This window comes from Brassica napus, chromosome C5 (genome assembly GCF_020379485.1).
Source record: "Brassica napus cultivar Da-Ae chromosome C5, Da-Ae, whole genome shotgun sequence".
Taxonomy (NCBI): Eukaryota; Viridiplantae; Streptophyta; class Magnoliopsida; order Brassicales; family Brassicaceae; genus Brassica; species Brassica napus.
The window spans coordinates 19,275,623-19,299,124 of record NC_063448.1 but is presented as its reverse complement, the minus strand read 5'-3'; the positions used below and the strand labels follow the sequence as shown (position 1 = coordinate 19,299,124).

General features: G+C 33.3%; 3 protein-coding genes and 1 long non-coding RNA gene across 5 annotated transcripts; all 4 read left to right on the top strand.

Annotated features, from left to right (window-relative positions):
• Positions 1–6,252: 6,252 nt before the first annotated feature.
• LOC106413012 lies at positions 6,253–7,269 on the top strand. The gene is made up of 2 exons (XM_013853861.1): positions 6,253–6,559; positions 6,863–7,269. Exons 1-2 carry the CDS (start codon positions 6,253–6,255, stop codon positions 7,267–7,269), a joined length of 714 nt encoding a protein of 237 aa, XP_013709315.1.
• Positions 7,270–9,607: 2,338 nt separating this feature from the next.
• LOC106394560 lies at positions 9,608–11,596 on the top strand. 2 transcript variants are annotated; one of them, XR_007324065.1, is made up of 3 exons: positions 10,178–10,414; positions 10,850–11,132; positions 11,378–11,596. It is a non-coding gene; the product is annotated as an uncharacterized LOC106394560 (long non-coding RNA). The 2 variants fall into 2 exon arrangements; XR_007324064.1 differs by having other exon boundaries at positions 9,608–11,132.
• Positions 11,597–15,575: 3,979 nt separating this feature from the next.
• On the top strand, positions 15,576–16,517 carry LOC106413013. The gene is made up of 2 exons (XM_048757298.1): positions 15,576–16,042; positions 16,133–16,517. The coding sequence occupies exons 1-2, from the start codon at positions 15,576–15,578 to the stop codon at positions 16,515–16,517; spliced, it is 852 nt and encodes a 283-aa protein (XP_048613255.1).
• A 3,405-nt stretch (positions 16,518–19,922) lies between these two features.
• LOC125587136 lies at positions 19,923–20,267 on the top strand. The gene has a single exon (XM_048757296.1). It carries the CDS (start codon positions 19,923–19,925, stop codon positions 20,265–20,267), a length of 345 nt encoding a protein of 114 aa, XP_048613253.1.
• Positions 20,268–23,502: the final 3,235 nt, after the last annotated feature.

Here is a 23,502-nt window from a genome sequence, read left to right as displayed (position 1 = left end):
CCTGTGGTTACTTGGTATCGGAATCACCTGATTCATAAAGATACTAGATTATATCCCGTGCGTATTGTTTTATAATTTTAAAAAGAATGAAAATGCTATTTGAGAGTTATATTTTACAATGTAAATATGAACACAAGATGGCCGTTATTTATTACTTCTCTTTATCAAAATAAAATTATTGTATATGGAATACCAGATTGAGGGAAAACATATCTCTTATATAATAAAATACCAACTTAATTTTGTAGATAGTGGACATTAATATCTTTTGCATTTTTTTTTATGTATACTTATACTTTTTGTGGTATTCTTTTACATTTCCTTACTTCCAATGCTATATTTGATCAACTATTTTAATTCTGACAGTATCTACAAATAAGAATTATAAAAGCAAAAGAAAAAATATCACCAACTTTCTATAAGATTATAAACTTATAAATAAAGAAAACCTACTTTAGATCTCATTTTCCTTTTTTTTTCTTCTGATGCTTTCAAGTATTTACATGTCCTTGGATTAGACTCTATTATTTTCATTTCCTGAACATTCACCACGACAACAAATGACACATATTCCAGCAAATTGAGAATTAGTTAATCCATTTAAAAAATGTTATTGACATATTTTGTTTACTTTTACTTTTTCGGCCATGCAGTATGTATTGTTTTTGCAATATGCAATTTTTGTCATGTCTAGAGAGCATAAACGAAAAAATATAAAAACAGACTAGAAAAAGTTAAAATAATTTTATTGAGCAAAAAGAGTAGACATTTTAGTTTCACTAACATGGGCATTAACCTTCATTTGCTACCTTGAAGTACGCTTAGTCTATCAATCGTAGCATATCTGTGTTCTTTTTTTATTTTCTCATTTCATTGAAAGAGTTTTTTTGACAATCAAGTTGTGCAATCGCTGGGAAAACGGTCATTTCATACCCAACATATTACAATATGTTCAATTCATACTCGACTTATATAGCAGTGCCAAAACATACATGAACTTATATGGCCGTGCCAAAACATACCCGACTTATAATGTTTTGGCGAAATCATACATTAGTCGTCACATCAGCTGCCACATCATCCAATTTTGTTCGCGTGGATGCTACGTTACTGACGAGGATGTCATGTGTACAAATTTTTTTTTTGAAAAAATTAAATAGTGTTTTTATAAAAGTAAATTTATAGAAAATGTAAAATTTTATAAATTTTTATTATTTATTAAAATTAACAAAAATTAATTAATTAATTAAATTTTAATCTTATATAAGAGAAATGTTCGTAAATATTTCGATCATATCACAAACCGTCCTTATAAGAGTTATATATCTGTTGTAATTATTCAAATTAAATACTAGTGTTGGAGTCGTGTTACTCTTGATTAATCATAGTTGTGTTTACATTTAAGAAAAAATATGATAACATACCCATGATTAATAAAAAGTAACAAGACTACAACACTAGCATTGAATTTGAATCATTACAACACATATATAATTATTATAAGGACGATTTGTGATAGGATCTATCTCTTATATAAAATTAAAATTTAATTAATTAATTAATTTTTGTTAATTTTACTAAATAATAAAAATTTATAAAATTTTACATTTTTTATAAATTTATTTTTATAAAAACACTATTTATTTTTTTCAAAAAAAAAAATTGTACACATTAATGAAAAAATTAAATAGTGTTTTGCAAATACTCCATCGATTAGCTGACGTAGCAGCTGATGTGGCGACTGGTGTATGATTTCGCCAAAAAATTATAAGTTGGGTATGTTTTGGCACAGCCATATAAGTTCATGTATGTTTTGGCACTGCTATATAAGTCGGGTATGAATTGAACATATCATGATATGTTAGGTATGAAATGGCTGTTTTCCCTGCAATCGTTTAGCCAGAAAAAATTTCTATCCGGATCTAAAATTATAGATTTGGTAGTGTGGATTAGTGGATATGATCATTAGAAGTTTTTAATCTATCTAGGTAGAAGTTGAAATTTTAGAGATAATCAATGGAGTATTTGCAAAAAAATAGGAATTTACAATTTTGACTGTAAATAGAAATGAAAATAATTGTATGGCATCGTGAGTTATCTAGAGAAATATTAGCAGTTTCAAAGGTTATGAGATCGTGGACATAGTTGAGTAATATTAGGCATTTTTTTTTGTTTTATATAGAAAAAAAAATAGAATTATGAAACTATTTTTGCATTTAAAATTTTCTAATTGTTTTTGAAAAAAATAATTTTGAGTCACACGCCACGTTTTAGAATTTGATTGACCATGTGACTTGTGCTTTAGGGGTGGTATTCAATCCATGAATTTAATAGAATTTGAGAGAATTCATAAATAATAATTTTTGCAGTAGTTTAAAAGATTCGTTGATATTTTAATGCATTTACGTAATTCTCATGTTTACCTTTTCTTACGGATTTTAAAGGAATGCACATGAATAGAAACACATCTGAAAACATACGGTACAACACCCGAAACTGTTGAGAATCTTCATTTAATACCCTTATGTATGTATTGTTCTCCGAACATTGTGACTGGTCGGCGAAGGGGGCGTTCTATGGAATGTTGACCCATGAGACGCTTTCTTAAGTTTTGAAACTGAGCATCTCTAGCAACCATCACCACCATAAGAAATTTGCTCGCATCAAAATCATCATTTTTTTTTGCTTGATATCCGTCATGATGTCTCTCTCTCTCTTCATGAAATTTTTGATTCATGAAAAAGTAACGTGTTAAAAGTTACAAAATGAATTTAAGAAACTGAAAGTAAGCTCGTAAAGTTAATTTTAAAGCTTTCATGTAGGTACTATTTTGTAGGGATAGTATGTCATTGTTGACTAAACCAAACAACATACTAAAGGAAATCAAAATATATAAATTTGAATTTGGAAGTTTGTTGATATTCCTTGACTACAACAAAAATTATATTTTCATGGGATAGTATGATACTGTTGACTAAATCAAACAACATAATAAATAAAAAGTACCATATATAATGTAGACAAGCCAGATTGTTGCGATCCAATTTAAAACAATGAAAATGACGTAGACAAGCCAGAGAAAAGTTGATAGATTAGTTTCAGACTACGAATAAATGCTAAGATTTTCCATTTGTTTACTTGCAAATATGACCAATTATTTCACACTCTGTATGTTTCTCTTTTACTCTCCATGTGAGCCTTTCTTTATATAGTTTAGTGTGATATTTGATATCGGACTGGTCAAGTATGACGCAAAAAAAGCTTATACAAAACAAGTCCTTGTTCTTGAAGAACTTCTTGCTGAAGCATAAGGGATCCGAAGAGTTCAGGACGCTGGCGATCGTGGGGAAGTTCGGAGTTGGGAAAACGACGTTATGTCAGGATGGGTTCAACGACAAAGACGTGAAAGAAGCTTATCTCCCGAGGGTATGGGTGTCTATATACAGCGAAGAAAGTAAAGAAGATCCAAAAGGTAGCTGTGTTGAAGAGGATCTTGGGATCACTTGGAGTTGAAGATGAGGCGCTTGACCACATCAGAACAGAAGCAGACGAAGAGAAGAGAAAAACATGATGAAGAAGGGAGAAGAGATGAAGAGACGGTTGAAGAGAAGTAGCTTTTTAGGTTATTGCATGCTCTTAACTCGAATCTATCTGGGAAGAAGTATCTTGTCGTGCAGGACGATGTCTGGGAGAGAGGATAACGAATTCTCTTCATAAGAGTAAGGAATTAGTTCTTCACAGTTTTACATTACTTTTTCCATTAAATTCTTTCCAAATAACATTACTACAAAATCTAGCAAATATTGAATAACACTAGAATTTAAAAGAATTAGAAAATTGATTACAAATCTTTAATCCAATAACACAAGATTTTGAAAAAATTGATGAAATCCTTAATTAAATAACACTAGAATTTAATGGAAACTATAATTTCTTCTAATGCCATCAAACTTCTAGATCCACCACCCCACCTTAGTATATAAGTGATTATGATGATTGTTGGATCCACCGTAGACCATCAGAGTAGTTAAACTTCATAAGAATCCACGTAAGGGTCCAATAATGGCCCATTAAACTTCTACATTCTGTCGTTTCATTACTAACAAAGTCACATGCACGTCGTCTTTACTGTCCAGAAACGCTTCGGCGTTTTTTTGTTATTTTTCATATTGGCTCCGACCGGTGACCAAGAAAATGATAGGAACATTCAATTCCTTATGATTCCTATAAAATTACACTTTTCATAGGAAAAGGATATTTTCGACCTCAACTATTCGTGTCGTGCCTATTTATACACAAACAAAAGATAAATGCTAATACGACCTAAACTAAAAAATAATTTGAATTGTAGACCTAAACACCGAATCGTGTGTATAAACCTACTTTGACTAACTTCGTGTTAGTCAACCGTTATGTTAGACAAAACGAAGTCGTTTTGTAAAGGAATTTTTTTTTTAAAAAGATGGGTTTGTTGGGAATCAAATTTTTTGTCCCGCAGACATAATATTGTTTTACTTGCCACTGTGCTACGACACTTTTATTGTCCATTTATTAGATTTAAAACATCTATATTTTGATTTGTAAATTCTAAGGAAAAAATTAATTTTGTTTACAAATTTTATTAAATGCTAATTATAATTGCATCAATAATTATATAATTCAATTTTGTTTTTTTATTTTTTTTTACAAATTTTATTTAGAGATATTTAAAATGACATTTCTCAAATATTTATCTAATTTAAAATATTTAAATATTAAAAATCTATATATAATTTTTTCTCGAAAATCAAAACCAAACTTTTAAAATAAACAATGTACACAAATCAAAATTTTGATTTGTGTACATTGTTTATTTTAAAAGTTAGGTTTTGATTTTCTTAAAAAAAATATAATCACTATTATAAATAGATTTATTAAATTTAAATTATTTAAATTAGATAACTATTTGAGAAATGTCATTTTAAAATTAGATTGAATAATTTATGAAACATCATTTTTAGTTTTATTACATGTGTAAAAGTGTAAAAAAAAACTTAAAATACATAAATTATTGATGCAATTATAATTTGTACTAAATAAAATTTGTAAACAAAAAATGAGTTTTCTCTTAGAATATACAAATAAAAATATAGATGTTTCCAATCTAATAAAAAGACAATAGAATTGTTGTACCACAATGGTAAGTAAGACTGTATATGCAGGACCAAGGTTCAATTCCCAATAAATGCTACTTTTTAATTCTATTACAAAACGACGTCGTTTTGTCTCACATAGCGGTTGACGACTAACATCAATGTTAGTCAAGGTAGGTTTAAACACACGATTCAGAGTTTAGGTCTACAATTCAAATTATTTTTTAGTTTATGTCGTATTTACCACTTATCTTTTGTTTGAGTATAAAAAGGCATGATACGAATAGTAGGGGTCGAAAAAAGCCTTTTTCCCCACCCTTCATAGGGAATAAATTTTCCTTCCCATTTTTTTCTCATTCTTTTTTTTTTGTAGAGAATAATAGAACAAAATTATTCCTCACTAAATTTGGAAAGGAACAATCATTCCTATTTATTTCTATTAGTTTATTCCTCTTCATCCATTTGCTATTCGTTCCTAGTGTTTCTAGAGTCGTCACTAGTCGGAGCCTTTGTTTTTTCTATCGAAACGTCTTTTGCTTTTATGCACCTTCCAATCATATTATTGGATGTCTAGTCAATTGTTGTTCAGCTATACTTCTACCTAAAAGGGGAAATGTGCATATTAAATCAGTAGCTCAAGCAATTCTGACATATGAAATGTCGTGTTACCTTCTTCCTAAAAGTATTTGTAAAAACCTTTTCGCTGCAGTGGCGAGATTCTGGTGGAACTCGATAAATAACAACCATGGTTTACATTAGGTTGTTTGGAATAAGATATGCGTACCTGTTGAGAAAGGAGGAGTTGGGTTTCGACATTTTGGAAACTTCAATATTGCCCTCTTAGCAAAGCAAGTATGGTGCTTACTACTATTCCCAAATTCCCTCCTTGTGTGGGTCCTAAAAGGGAGATACTATTGACACTCTAGACAAACCGGGAAAGCATACAATCCATCCTATGGCTGGAAAACTTTAATGGCAGAAAAACATATCATTCAAGATGGGTTAAAGAGGACAATAGGCACGGGTGCATATACTAAGGTCACTCGCCTGCTAGACCAGCCATACCAGCCCAATTCCTGTTGATCCAGACCTACGGGTTCATCATCTCATCAATTTTGATATGAAGGAATGGAAACGTAGCTTCATAAATGAAGTAATAGCGGCTGGAGATATTCTTAAGATACTTAGCTTAAAGATCAGCAAGACATGGAGACGGAACTGCTACTGCTGGGAATACGCAAAGTCAGGGATCTATACGGTTCGAGCGGGTTACGAAGTTGTGGTTCAACTACGACAGAATCATGTGACACGTCTAATCAGTGAACCAATAATAACACCACTTAAGAAAAAAGTGTGGAACCTGAAGTCATCAAGGAAGATCAAATATTTTCTCTTGAAAGCTTTATCTGGGTTCGTAGCATCAGCAAGTAAACTAGTGGAGCAACACTGCAGAAACGATGCTTCTTGTCAAAGATCTGGCACAACTACTAAGGATATAAATCACATCTTGTTTGAGTGTCCACCTGCACTTTAGTGTTGGGCTTTGTCTATGATTCCGTCTTCTCTGGAATTATTTCAGTGCTCCTCGCTTTATGGCAATTTTGACTTCCTTTTTACTCAGGTATCATCAGGAAGGGACCACGCTAGGAGCTTTGAAATGTTCTCATGGTTGCTCTAGTACATATGGAAGTCCCGAAACAAGAAATGATTTAACGCAAAGGATGTCTCAGCGCTCGACACACTACAACTAGCTTGCGAAGAAGCAGAAGCTTGGAAATTGGCACAGTTAGGAGAGGAACTAGAAGAACCAGACATAGGTCGAACAGAGCGACGTCGAGAAGAGAATCTGAGAGACGGTGTTGGCCAGTGGAGATGTCAAATCGACGCTTTTTGGTCTGATGTAGGCGAATGGATGGGACTAGGATTCATACTGCTGGAGGACAATGCGATAAAGCTGGTGGGACAGAATTTCTGTACTAAATCAAGATCTCCACTACACGCAGAAGCTGAAAGTTTGATGTGGACGATGCAAAAATCTCAGCATTACCGGTACGCGCAAGTGCATTTCGAATCCGACTGTCAGCAGCTCCTGAACATCCTCAATAGAGAGGAAGAGTGGCCAAGCCTAGCTCCGTAGATTGACGAGTTCAAAGCCTTTAAAACAACTTTTCAAAAATGTACTATCTCTTTTATTCTTAGATCACCAAATATCTGTGTGGACTACCTTGCTAAAAAGGCCCGATCATGAGACCAAAGCTTTACTTTTGTAGACGATGAGGTCCCTAACTGGCTAGCTTTTGTAGCTTGCCTAAGGTCAAGTCCAACCGGACTGTATAACGCTAAAATAGTGCAACATTTGATGATTTCTCTCTCCAACCGTACGGCAAAAGCAACACCAATTTGGTGCAATTCACTTCCTTGCTATAGTGTGAAACCATATTTGGTGTTACACTGTAGCAACGACAATTTTTTTTTTCAAAACTGTTTTACTTCGGTATTGTTTGACCAAAAGAATATAGTTTCATTAATTATATTTGACTATATTTCACTTATAGTATTATTTTATAGTTAGATCTGATAAGGGAGGCGTCACTGTGAAACCATCATGACTTTGTTCCTGTCGGAACTATGACGAAGCTTCTTCTCCTTTTATTACCTTGCGGTATCGTCCAGGCCATTATGATATCCTCTACCCCAAGCCATCTTGTAAGGTATAAACACTTAATCTCCATATAACCTCTCTTGCTTTAGATTTAACTGGTTAAGTTAATGATTGTGTTTTTACAGGTATTGGACAATGTGGAAAAATGATCATTTGACATATCATTAAACCCATTGAGGAGATGTTTACAAAAAAATGGTAATATGGATTCATGTGAATGAAACCATACAATTACATCATTTTTTTATACTTAATAATGATCAAAAAAACCCTTTTGCAACATACATGGAATAAACTTTTTTGTTTGACGATGTCAATGACAATCTCCTTTGGTACTGTGCAAGAGTTTGCCATGTTTCCAGTACAGAGGTCTAAGTTTGTTTGAATGGCTTGATTAATGTCTCTAAATTGAATAAAATATATTCATCATAAAGAAAAGACAAGCCATTTGCACCATTACTGGTTTTGTTGATATATAGTAGATACTAATCTCCCCACAATCCCCCCCCCCCCTCCCAAAATGTTGCAGAAGAGTCCAAAAGGAAGCGTTAGTGTCACTCCCTTGTCACTAGTAAAATTATGCTCTGTTCTAGCCATGCGTACTATTTCCTTTTTGTCCACAACCCTCCAAAGTCTATACTGTTGAGATTCAGTATATACAGTGTCTACTTATACGTCCTCTGTTGTTTGTCACTTTCTTCTTTGGAAGCTTGGCCCAAAACAAAGATAATCCATATATACATCCTAAATGAAATTAAGATTAAACTGAAGTCCATTATTCTTCTAACCGACCACAAATTTAAATAGTGTTACAAAAGGGTCAATGAAGTGTGTTTCCCACTCCCACCACCAAAAATCTTCACTTAGGTTAGGATATAGACATTCTACTTTTCGGATTAAATGTACATGAAGATTGAACTAATGTGTAAACGAAATTTAAATCGAACCTCTATATTTTTCTCTCTTTTTTGACCAAAGGGTTTGCGGATAAGTTTTTCTTTTTGTGATGCATTTTTAAGCTCAGGAACAAATTTTATAATTTGTAGTATGCAAAAAGGTCAAGATATATTTTAGTGAAACAACTATAAAAGATGGTTTATTTTGTATAAGATTATAGAAAAGAATAATAATTACTAAGGTGAAGACAAAAGGTGAAAATTTAGATGAGAGGAAAAGAGGGAGAGCTAGGTATAGGCATGTTCTCACTTTCGATTAACCATTCCTACCACCACAAATAATTTAGTTTTGCGTTCAATGCCAAAACCTTACAAAGAAAGAAGAAGACAAACACATACATACACACACGCACATTTGTTACCGTTGATAGTATTACATTTAAAACTCACAGCCTTTCCTTTTGACCTAACCCTTTACTTTTCTTTTCCTCCTACTTCAGGCTCTATCTAACTTTTCTATTAGCATATATACATACATATATACATATGCACTTTCACCAATACGTCACTACAAGAATTCTTCATAATAGCTAAGGACTGGTGACATAAATTCTGTAGCCTCAGTTATTAGCGATTTAAATGGCGACAGATGGCAACAAAACACAAATTGACCAGATTTGTAGCTATTATATAGCTATCTGTAGCGGATTAGCTAGGGATAATGTTCGTAGGTCATTTGCAGCTATATAGCTACACATTAGCTATAGATTGGTTGTAGTCAAAAAGTTTTAATTAGCGATGAATGGTTACAATTGTTATTTTTTTTGCTAATTAATTATGCATAATATTTTTTTTTTTTAAATACAGTCTAAAAAGAAAATTTACGTTTGGGGTTTCGTAGATTTAGAGAATAATCAATATCCTTCTTATTTCCTATTGGTTATCATTGAGGGATTACAATCCAAACCCTTGGTTAGAATGAATATAATGGATGTGATTTCTAAACTTTTTTGTTCTTCCACACCTTCTCAATTTTGTGATGTATATTTCAAATTTGCAATATTATTCATAACAAATAAAGTTTGCTTATCATGTACATTTGATTATTACAAATATATATGTTGTTTTTATTGGTTTTTAGTTTTCTTAGAGATTATAGTATAGGGTTTGGAATTGATTACAAGACAAAAACAATGTTATAGTTTTTAAGGGTTTAGAGTTTGTTTTTAGTTGGTCACTAGCTTTGTTGTAGTTTTAAGGGTTGTTGTTTTAGGGGTTATAGTTTAGAGGTTATATAGTTTAGGGGTTATAGTTTTATGGGTAGATTGTAGCTTTGTTATAGTTTTAGGGGTTATAAGTTATATAGTATATAATTTATAGTTTATGGGTTACATATTTGGATTTACATATACTTAATTTAATGTTAAATATGTTTCATAATAGTGTAAAAACATTTTGGCTCCATTATTTAGATTTTGGTTCCATTTTTTGCCTCCTTTATTTGGGCCAAATATTACTAAAGTATCTTATCTCTTTAACACTTAACGCATTTTCACAGCTAAGCAAAAAAAACCCGAGTCTCTTTCTCCGATCCCTCTCACAAACTCATCGTCTCTTCGTCTCAATCTCTCCTCCGCCATGTTTACCGGTCAGTTTCTTCACGGCTTCCACTAGACAAACCTCTAACCGTCGTCGTCCACGGCCAGCTGAGTTAAATCTCTTGGGTAATTTCTATTCTCAGCTCTTTCTTAGGCTTTCGATTTGGGGTTTCTTAGGTGTGGGTTTTGATTTGGCTTGACTATCTGTTTCTGGGTTAGGGTTTCAATTTTTGTTGACTAATATGTTTCTGTATCAATTATCTCTGATTAAGTTCTTGATTAGGGTTTCAATTCGATTTGGGGGTTTCTTTCTTAGGGTTTTAATTTTGGTTGACTATCCGACTAATCTTCTCTGTTTATTTTCTGTCTGATTTATATTGTCTCTGTCTATCTTATTTATCTTCTGTCTGATTTATATTGTCTATGGTCTTGACTATTATTTATCTTGTCTCTGGTGTCATAGTCTTATTATAGTAGCTAGTTTATATTGTTAATAGTCTCTGTGTTACTATTTCGTTTTCTGTGTATTGGTTCTTTGTGTTATGGTTTATGTGTTATGAGGCTGGAAGAGGAGGAGAGAGCTCGGAGGCAGTGTCTGCGAGTGATGAGATGTTGTTGTATAGAGGTTTTGAGAAGCCGAAAGAGAGAGACTGCACAGCTAAGAAGTGTGTCAGTAAAATGAGCCAGAGCTGTCTTTATGGCTGCGTTTTTGCACTCTGATTTCAAGTTCGAGGGAACTTCGTGAAGCCTCTGAAGAAACAAGAGGAAATGTGGGAGACAAACATGAACTGGCTACTCACAAAATTAAGCTATGGTATCTGACCTTTGTGGGTTCTTCCTTAAGGTACCAATGTTTATGGATTTGTTACTTTTACTTGAAAATGTATTATCTTGGTTCATTGCTATTACATTATAGCGTTTGACCTCTGTTGTGTTGAGGCAGTTGTCAAGGGTTTTGATTATTATAAGAGTTCCGCATTTGGGGTTCTTATGATTTTTTAGCAGAGAGCAAATATATATTTTTTTGTCGAATGGTTCATTTGTTTAGTTGACTGAGTTTTGCTCCTCTCTTTTCATTTTCTTCAATAGGTTGGACAAATTCTAGGCAAACTTGACATGGCTCCATCTGCATGGGTGCGACTCATCGACACTTCATATGTATTACACGGTTTTTTTTTCAGCTTAAACTTTTGTTAGGTAAACAAATTTTAGGCTTGTATGATGCTTTTTCTAACATTTGCTTGTAATACCTGAGGGTTATGAATCTGAGATTTATTTTTATAATATATTTTATGTATTTATTTTTTATATAGTTCTATTTTTTATTGGAAGTTTATAAATTAAATTAGCTACAAATAACGTTTACTCTAATATGTTGATATATTAGCTACAAATTTGGGAAGAAATCTGTCACTAGTTTTTGTAGCTATATAGTGATGACAAATCAGTTGCTAAAGTGTTGCTAATGAGCAACGGAATAAGTCGTAGCCATAACATTGCTATTGGCTACAGAATGTATTCTTGCTAGTCCGTTCCTATTTAGATACAGAATGGCTACAAATAAAATTTAGCATGGGAGCTGAGGCCAAGAATTTCATCTGTGGTCATCCGTTGCTAATCTAATTCTAGCTATGGATTGTATCCGATAGCTACAGAAAATGCGGTAGCTATTTAAACAAGTTCTTGTAGTGCGTAAAGGTAAAATATAAACCAGCAGTTTCTGTATAAAGGATTTTTAACGGATAAAAACCTCCAAAGTATGTAACATTAAAAACTCTAAACGAACTTTAAATATAAAGTTTTTTGTTCTCCAAAAAAAACTTCAAATTTGAAGTTTCATCTTTTTATTTGCATTTTGGTTTTTACAATTAATTACAAATCACATATATAATTATTAAGTATTTTTTTGTTTATCGTTTCAATCCTTAAATTTTTTATATCTCATAAATATTTTAAATCTGTTTTTGTAAATTCAAGTTTTACTTATAAATTTTTAAAAATAAGATTTATAAATATTTTAGTGTAAGATTTTATGAATTAATATTGCTGTAATATTTTAGTGTAAGATTTATTAATTAATATTGTTGTAATATGTTTATATATGTGTTTTTCATTTATAAAAAATTATGGATTTACATTAATTATGATAAATATAAGAAACATAGTGTAAATACAAGTAATTTTGAAGTTATGTTTGAATTTTTGCTTTTGGAGAATAACACATTGACTTCAAATATAGAGTTTTGTAAACTTCAAAACAGAGATTCTATTGGAGATGTTCTTAGAGAGTTTCCAAAACAAACTCTATAACTTCAAATATAAAGTTTTTTGCTCTCCTAGAAAAAACATCAAAACTTCAAATTTGAAATTTTCTATTTTTATTTACATTTTATCCTTATAATTAATTTCACATCATATTTATGATTATTCTTAATTATTTTCTCATTTACATTTAATCCTTATTTTTTATATATATCATTTCAAAGTTATTTTTATAAATTAAAATTTTACATATAAAATTAAATACTTTTTAAAAGTTTTATAATAATTAAAAACTATAATTAGAAAACAAGAATATCACAAAAGAAACTTAATTAAAAATCTTTTTTATAAGATACATGAAGAAATAATTATTACACAAATTTAAATATTACTACATCACTAATAATCTGGCAAATTTTCTCCGGAACCTCCAAAATCTCTAAAATATTGTTCAAAAAAATTAGTGTAACCGAAGAAGCAGCATTACATAAATAATTTATGGAATAATGTGGTATTTTACTTGTACTTTAATATTCTTAATTATGTATTTTTAGTTATAATTTTATATACTTAGTGTAAGATTTTGTAATTAATATTACCTTAACATTTATATATATGTGCTAGTTATTATAAAATATTTATGGTTTTATATTAATTATAACAAATATAAGGACCATAGTGTAAAATAAAAATAATTTTGAAGTTAGGTTTGAAGTTTTTTTTTTGGAGAAGAACATTTTGAAACTTCAAATTTAGAGTTTTCAAGAGTGAAACTTCATATTTGAAGTTTTACTAATCAAAATTTCAAATTTAAAGCTTCATCTTTTATTTGCATTTTGGTCCTTACAATTAATTACACGTCACATATATAATTCTTAAGTATTTTTTCATTTATCGTTTTAATCCTTAAAATTTTTATATATCATAAATATTTTAAATCTGTTTTTACAAATTCAAGTTTTACATATGAAATTTTAAAAATAATATTTATACATATTTTAGTGTAAGATTTTATGAATTAATATTGCTGTAATATTTTAGTGGAAGATTTTATAAATATTTTGGTGTTAGATTTTACTAATTAATATTGTTATAATATTTTTATATATGTGCTTTTCATTTATATTTTTTATGGATTTACATTAATTATGACAAATTAGGACCATAATGTAAAATACAAGTAATTTTGAAGTTAGATTTAAAATTTTGCTTTGGAGAAAAACACCTTAAAACTTCAAATACACAGTTTTGCAAAATTTCAAAACAGAGATTCTTTTTGGAATGCTCTTAGCGAATAAAACGCTTTATCTACAGTACCGGTAAAACAAAACCAATTGCACCAATAAATCTTTAGTTTAGAGATTTTACACTAATAAACTTAGTTGGAGGTTTTTGACATTAAATAACCAAAAAAAAAATTATGTAAATTTTAGTAACTTAAAATTTTAAAATAAGAAATTTAAATAAATTATGTAAATAGATGAGTTATATTTGCTTTAAATTCAACATTATATACAATATAGTTTGATATTGTTTTCCAAATTACATGTATTTTTTATCCGAATCGAACTTGATTTCTTATGTATAAATATATGAAGGGAGTTTAAGCCTATGCTCCAGAATATCCCAATTGGTTGTTCAAGTGTTGTGAATCATGTTGCTTCTTTACTATGTTTTAAGAATCAAGTTCTAGAACAACACTTGAAAATGTTATAAATCATTAAGTGGATGGCCCATAACCAAGAACAGAAAAAAGCCCAGTCGGCCAAGAAGAGGTTCAGAGTCGGCCAGCACAAGTTTCTTTTTCTCTGTTTTAGTAGTTTTCCTATTTCCAGTTGTATTAGGTTTTGGATACTTTCTTTTTTCTTATACTTTGTAATTCCTATATAAAGGAACCTTATGATTCATTAATAACACACAGAAGAATTCCCCATTCTTTTACAACACGTTATCAGCACGATAGACTCCAAAAAATCCTGAGACAAAATCAAAATTCCCAAACCCTAAAAACCTAAGCCGCCGGCGACGATCCTAGACGACCTCCGTCTCGTCTCAACTCCGATCAAGCTCAGCTCCTAGACGTTCACTGTTCGTGTCCAACGTCCTCAGCCTCAGCTCAGTGCATCCAGCTCAGATCACGATCCCGACCAGACGCAACCACACTAGCGACAACATCAGCTCGCGATCGTTCTCGGCACCGCGACCCGATAGGAGCCGTCCTGCGTCCATCCGTCCCAGCTCGCCTCAGATCTTAGGAGGTCCGGTTCAGACCTACAAAACAAAGGTATAAAGACTAAATCTGAGAACATAATGATCAGAACCTAAAACCCCTAATCCATCATTATGGAATCCCATGTTCTTGATCAAATCTCAAACCTATAACCTAAAATCGACAATCTCATAACTAGACATAGAAATCGATTCCTTAGAACTTGTTGATTGTTTTATTGATTGCTCCTGATCTGAATTTAAAAAAACCCTAATTCTGGAATCAAAACCCTAAAACCTAAAGTTAGAATCCGATTTTAATTGATCTTGTTTGAATGATTGATAATCTGAGGTTTTAGGATTGATAGATTGATTGAATAATCTAATCTCGAATTTAAATTCTAAAGGCCTTGAAACCTTGATTTCATATTGATTAAACCGACAGCTTGTATTGTTTACTTTAAAACCCTAAATTTATAAATTGAATCCAATAGAAATCGAATTGGCTAAGGTTGTTTGCATGACATCTAAATCCGAATATGAATTGCATTCGTCTTGATCATCAACCAGCATATAGATTATACAAACTCGAATTGGTTTCATTAATAAAAGCATATGGCCGTGTGGCCTAATCTCTATGTCTCATATAGAAACATGAATTAGGATTGTTCGCACCATGGTCAAGTAGTTTTCATATGAACGATTCTTTTGATTGAGTTATGGCCGCATAAGGCTTGACTGTGGCCGAGATTCTTGTTTGTCTTATGGTCGAAGGATCACATTATAAAACCCTAATTTCAAATGATAATGTGATTTGATGTCGAAAATCTCAAACCTAGACTACGCAGCCCTTAATCTCCCTGGAGATAACTATTTGCAGTGGGCGCTAGATACAAAGATCAACCTGAGGTCAAAGGAACTCGGTGATACTATCATCGAGGACAACAATGAGAATAATAAGAATCGGTATAGGGCTATAAGTATTATACGCCACCATCTCATTGAAGGCTTAAAAGATCAGTACCTTACAATGGAAAATCCACTAGACCTTTGGACCGCTTTACAGCGTAGATATGATCACCAGAAAACGGTGCTACTACCAAAGGCTAGATATGAGTGGAAGAATCTCAGCTTCATGGACTATAAGTCTGTGGATGAATACAATTCAGTATTGTTCAAAATAGTTTCAATGATGAGACTCTGTGGTGAAGAAGTAACCGAGAAAGAGTTACTGGATAAGACCTTCTCTACGTTCCATTCCACAAATGTGTTGCTGCAACAGCAGTATAGAGAGAGAGGCTTCACCACATACACTGATCTGATCTCGTGCCTACTTCTGGCCGAGGCTAATAATGAACTCCTGATGAAGAACAGTGAGATGAGACCTCCAGGATCAGCACCATTACAAGAAGCTCACAAGGCTGAACATGAAAAGAAAGATCCCAAAGAAAACAACCACGTCTATAATGAAAGGAGATCACACGGCAGAGGCCGTGGTGGGTACAAGGGACGTGGTGGTCGTGACAACTACTCATATGGCCGAGGGTATGGAAACCACAATAATCGTGGTCATGGTTCCAGCTATGGCCGTGGAAGAGCCAATTTTGGCCGCGGTCGAGGCGGCATATCCAAGCCGTCTTACTCGACCAAATCCGTTTGTCACAGGTGCGGGATGAGTAACCATTGGGCCAAGAATTGTAGAACTCCTAAGCATTTATGTGAACTCTATCAAGAGAGCCTTAAGAACAAGAACCCATAAGCCAATATGGTTCACGACAATGGGTATGATGCTGATGATGATTTCGACCACGAAAAGGATGATCTTATGGATCATGAGACATCAGATTGTCTTCAAGACTAATTCGAATGTTGTTTTGATTGTTTTATAATTGCTTTGTGTTTCTTTACTATTTGATGTTTTGAATTTATAATATGAAGTTTTATTTTAAAGTTTTATAAAAGTCTCTGAGATTATAAATCTTTTATATATAGAAATGAATGATGAGATGAGTATACTTGTGGTGGATAGTGGATCAAGTCACACAATTCTTAGAGACAAAAGATATTTCATAAATCTCACAATGCAAAATGCCAATATACATACCATTGCGGGTGTAGCCAGCCTTATTGAAGGCCACGACCAAGCATATATATTGATGCCTAAAGGCACTAATCTAGAGATCAAAAATGCCTTATATTCTCCCAGCTCTAAAAGGAGCTTATTGAGTTTCAATGGACATAAGGATAAACGGTTTCCACCTTGAAACATGGGAAGAAGGAAGTAAAGAGTTCCTTAATATAATTTCGATCACCCAAGGCAATAGAAAGATCCTAGAAACCATACCTGCAATATCTACTGGTTTATACTATGCAAGGATCAGTATGATCGAGGCTAATGCCTGCAACAATTTCACTCTATGGCATAACTGGCTTGGTCATCCCGGTACTAGTATGATGCAAAAATTGATAATGAATTCTCAAGGGCACACATTCAAAGGAGTTATCCCAAACAATCTCACATGTGTAGCATGTACACTAGGGAAATTCATTACTAGGCCATCACCAGTCAAAGTGAATAAGGAAATCATAAATTTTCTGCAAAGGATTCAGGGAGATATATGTGGACCAATACACCCACCTTGTGGGACATTTAGATATTTCATGGTCCTGATTGATGCATCGACCAGATGGTCGCATGTTTGCCTACTATCCACACGAAATTTGGCATTTGCAAGGCTGCTTGCTCAGATCATAAGACTGAGAGCATATTTTCCAGATTTTCCTTTAAAGACTATACGTCTAGACAATGCTGGTGAGTTCACGTCCCAGGCGTCTAATGAGTATTGTATGTCCATGGGGGTAAGTGTGGAACACTCCGTGGCACATGTACATACACAGAACGGCTTGGCCGAGTCTTTTATTAAACGCATACAGCTGATTTCCCGACCATTACTCATGAGGTCGAAACTCCCGGTATCAGCGTGGGGACATGCAGTATTACATGCAGCAGAACTGATTCGCATCAGGCCATCTAGTGAGCATAGATATTCACCATCCCAATTACTCACGGGTCATGAGCCAGACGTGTCCCATATCAAAACATTTGGATGTGCCGTTTACGTTCCAATTGCTCCACGACAGAGAACTAAAATGGGACCACAGAAAAGGATGGGAATATATGTTGGATATGACTCCTCAACCATTATAAAGTATCTTGAGCCAACCACGGGTGATTTGTTTAAGGCCAGATACGCAGACTCACACTTTGATGAGTCCACATATCCGACCTTAGGGGGAGAGAACAGCCGGTTAGTAAAAGAAATAGAATGGTCTCGACCATCAATATTTTGGCAAGATCCTCGGACTAAAGAATGTGATATGGAAGTCCAAAAGATTATACATCTACAAAAGCTAGCTAATCAGTTGCCAGATTCATTTGCTGACCCGAATAGAGTGACTAAGTCATACATACCGGCTTGTAATGCACCTATAAGAATAGATGTCCAGAAGGGACAAGAACAAGTTGCTACAGAGTCTAAACAACGTTTAAAACGTGATAGACCTATTGGTTCCAAAGATAAACAGCCTCAGAAGTCCAAGAGAGGTGCCGGACCCGAGAGCATTAAGGAAACCGTCCATGACATTGATGGACCGGCCGTGCCGACCAAAATGGTCGAGCCGAGTGGGCTGGCCATACCGAATGAACCGGTTCGACCAATGGTACCATACAATGAGGTTTGGGACGCTGAACTTCATGATACACCAGGTCCGGATAATCAAGAGATCTCGATCAATTATATAATGTCTGGAACACAATGGACTAGAAAAGATATCGACGTCGATGATATATTTGCATACAAGGTAGCACTTGAGATCATGGATATAGATGAGGATCTAGAACCCACGTCCATATATGAATGCATGCAAAGATCAGATTGGATAAAATGGAAAGAAGCTATAAACGTGGAGTTAGAATCATTAAAGAAAAGAGGCGTTTTTGGCCCTATAATTATGACACCAAGAGATGTCAAACCAGTGGGATACAAATGGGTCTTTGTGAGGAAAAGAAATGAGAAAGGAGAAGTAGTGAGATATAAAGCACGGCTTGTTGCACAAGGATTCTCACAGAGACCATGAATAGATTATGAGGAGACGTACTCCCCTGTGGTGGATGCAACTACGTTACAATTTCTAATCAGTTTGGCCATAAAAGAAAACTTGGATTTACGCCTAATGGATATAGTGACTGCATACTTGTACGGTCCACTGGATAATGATAATCTATATGAAAGTTCCAGAGGGTATTGAGCTCAAAGATAAGAAAGGTTCTCGAGAACAGCATTGCATTAAGCTGAATAAAGCCTTGTACGGTTTGAAACAATCAGGTCGAATGTGGTACAATAGATTATCAGAGTACCTAGTGAAAGAGGGTTATAAGAACGATCCAATAAGTCCATGTATTTTTATCAAGAAATTCGACAACAAGGGCTTTGTAATCATGTCGGTGTATGTGGACGACCTAAATATAATAGGAACCTCTGGAGAGATTTCCCAAACAGTTGAATATCTAAAGAAAGAATTCGAAATGAAATACTTAGGAAAAACTAAGTTCTGTTTGGGACTGCAACTTGAGTATGTGAACAATGGAATCCTTGTGCATCAGTTGGCATATATAGAAAAGATACTCAAGAAGTTTAATATGGACCAGGCTCATCCCCTGTCGAGTCCTATGGTCGTGAGGTCCTTAGACCTAGAGAAGGATCCGTTCGGACCAAAGAAACCGGACGAGAAAGTGCTCGGTCCGGAAGTGCCTTACTTAAGTGCCATTGGAGCTTTAATTTACTTGGCTAGCCACACTAGACCAGACATTTGTTTTGCCGTGAATCTATTATCTAGATTTAGCTCTTGTCCAACTCAGAGGCACTGGAATAGAATAAAACATTTGTTCAGATACCTGCAAGGAACAAAAGATCTCGATTTATTCTATACCAACCGGCCAAGAGAGAGTTTGGTTGGATATGCTGATGCAAGACACTTATCTGATACACATAATGCTAGATCTCAGACTGGATATGTTTTTATATATGGTGGAGTAGCAATATGTTGGTGTTCTACAAAACAATCCTTAGTGGCCACATCTTCTAATCATGCCGAGATCATAGCAATGTATGAAGCAAGCCGTGAGCTTGTGTGGTTGAGGAACATGACCGGCCACGTCCGTGTAGAGAGTGGTTTGGCCGTGGGAAAAGAAGAGCCAACAATCATCTATGAGAACAATGCAGCTTGTATAGCTCAACTCAAAGATGGATACATCAAGGGAGATAGGACAAAGCATATCTTGCCCAAATTCTTTTTCACCCACGACCTGCAGAAAGCCAAAGAAGTTCAAGTGGTTCAAGTTCAGTCCAGTGACAATTCAGCCGATCTTTTCACCAAGTCTTTGCCAACCTCAACGTTCAAGAAGCTTATTTATCAGATAGGAATGCGCCAACTCAAGGATCTTCAGTGATGCATTCATCAGGGGGAGTTTCATGTGTTGTACTCTTTTTCCTATCTATGGTTTCCATTTTTCCCACATTGGATTTTTGGTTTTCCTAGAAAGGTTTTAACGAGGCAACATTAAGCATGTTACAAACCCATATGGTTATGGCATCCAAGGGGAGTGTTATAAATCATTAAGTGGATGACCCATAACCAAGACCAGAAGAAAGCCCAGTCGGCCAAGAGGAGGTTCAGAGTCGGCCAGCACAAGTTTCCTTTTCTCTGTTTTAGTAGTTTTCCTATTTCCAGTTGTATTAGGTTTTGGATATTTTCCTTTTTCTTGTACTTTGTAATTCCTATATAAAGGAACCTTATGATTCATTAATAAGACACAAAAGAATTCTCCATTCTTTTACAACAGAAAACAAGTTCTTAACATCAGAAGGATTTTTTCCATAAGGATACTCCATATCTTTTTCCATCAAAGATTTTTCTCCGGCCAAAACATCCGATTTCTCAGGTTGTACTTCATCTATCCACTTTAAATTTATATTATATATTTAACTTTTAATCAATAAAATTGTTACCATTAATCCATTATGACTCTAAATTGGTTGATATAAATTTAAATATTAATGTTAATGTTCAATTTTATTAAATTTTAGTTATTTAAAAATTGTTTATAATTTCTTTCAAAACTTTAAAGGAGCATACATAACATTGAAACAGTGGATATCCAACTAATGAAGGACTATATATATATATATATATTTGAAAGGTGTTGCCCAAAGTATAAATACCACACAAAAGAATTAGTATACGAATATCCTTTATATTCACTCCTAGTGTAAAACCAACTGGTGCATATACACAACAAAAAATTGTTTGGAGTGCTTTTCTTTAGTAATAATATTAAATATGGATCATGACTCATGCTATTGCTTGGTTTGGAGCACATGTTTCAAATACAAATTACGATGAAGACTCAGAATTTGGAATACATTTTAAGTGGACCTAAAGTGAATCAAGGCAAAAAGACATAAAGAGAAGAAGATACAAAGAAAGCCCTGGGGTTTAGTTGGTGTTTCCTATGTAATTATGATGGAAAACCAATAAATTAAGAAGGTAATGAGAAAACAAGGAAATAAGAGACAAGACGTGAGAGGGTGGGGATGGGCCATTCCCACTCCTTTAGCCAACCCAGAAAGACAAAAGTTGTTTTTCAGGTTCAGACCAAATGGAGTCTGTCTCCTTCGCTTTATTTCTTTTCTTTTTATATTTTCAGTTCCCAACAAAATGACCTTATTTATTTACTGATAAAATATTCGCACAATCCAAAGTTTGATCATCGCGATCAAATTTCCTTTTCTTCTTAACTTCTTAAGTTAGTTAAATAGATGATCAAGTTAGTTATTAAGGTGACATATTTTCATATAATTTCAATAATGACTTTAGAAAATAGTAACACGAATGTATTTAAAACAAATGCATATTGTCTCAGAAAGAAGCATAAGCTTTTAGTCCGTCATAAATGATTATACGTTAAAGACCAGAGACGCATGCAACAGTTGAGACTCAGATTCCACCAGAATATGATACCGATTTTTTTAACATTCGATAACCTGATTAATTATGTAGAAGAGCGAGTCATTTCGCTTTACCAACCCATCACAATTGAGAAAGTGATAAAATCTTGAGTCTTTACTATTTACGTCATGAGACAATAGTTTCAATCCCCCACGTTACCGCATGCGAATGACCTCGTAGTTTATATTCATATCAACGTGGAACAAAAAAAAAAACTCTTATCGAATACATATGAATTATCGCAACAAATTAATAGTTTGTAAAAATGCTGCTTTAGCAATAAAATTTGCAACGCAAACAACGAATGGACGCGATTAGGAAGTTATGTTAGGTTCCATAATTATTAAGATTCGTTATCAATTTTGCAAATGATATGGGGACTAGATATGAGGAATGGTAGGAGTAATTTACGGCGACATTTTCAAGTGAGGGGGGGACACTGTTACCTTGGCCCCATTATCATCTCATTATCAACAAAGTTAGCTCTCTGCCTCTCTCTATCCCTCTCCGCGATGGCTACGTTCATATAAATAAGTCTTACATAGTTACGTGTGTCAATTAGCAATTATATCTCCTTTGACTATCATCCTATAGAGCATATTGAACATTCTTCACAAGAATATTTGACATGGTATCTATTCAAATTACAAGAGTTGTATGATCCTTGTTAAATCGTATCTTTCTTAACAAGTTAATAATATATCTGGTTCGTCTTGTTGATTTGGTGTGTTTTGTCATTAAAAAGATTTGTTAGTAATTTGAACTATATCGTCAAATATATTTTTGGAATTTTTGTTGAATGCCCACAAAAGTATATATATTATATATATTGAAGGTTTATTAGTATTTTTTTATTTTTATCAGAAAGGTATTTAGCTTTTCCTCGAATATATATAACTGGGTAAAAAATACATCAAAAAGCTTCTACGAAGAATAAGAAAAAAGGTTAAAAGGACTTGGCTTAAACTTAAAGCTCCTAAAAGCATAATACATCATTCTATACACATTCCCGAAAAAAAACAAAAATAGAATTAATAGAACTTACTACTTTTAAGGTAATTTTTAAAAACACGTCGGAAGAAAGGATGTGTCTTTTTCTTGACAAAAAAAAAGGATAAGTCTTTTTCGAATAAAAAAGGTCGGAATATGGAAAAGAATGGACACTGGTGCGTGGTGGAATGACGAGAAAATAATTTAATAAAATAAAATAAAAAGGAGAAATGATTTGGTCTTGGAAAGATGGAGGAAAATTGGCGTGAAGCATCAAATTGGCTCTAACTAAAGCCCTTCTGTTCGCATCTGTTTATCCAGTCTGATATCGATAGTCTTGATTATATAATAACATACTTTTTAATCTGGGTTTGGCAGTAATTATATAACCAATTGAACACCTGTAATATATACATGAAATATACAATGACTAAAGAAATACAAACTTTATCATACATACCTTTTAATCTAGGTTTGGCAGTAATTATATAACCAAATGAACACATGTAATATATACAAGAAATATACAACGACTAAAGAAATACAAACTTTATCATAGAAATACAAACTACATCTTTTAACCAAAAAAAAAAAACTTTATCATAGAAAATTACCAATCCCTCTTACCAGCCATGCCAATATGAGTGCTACTGACCACGCATTCAGATTAACAATGAGTAAGTAGA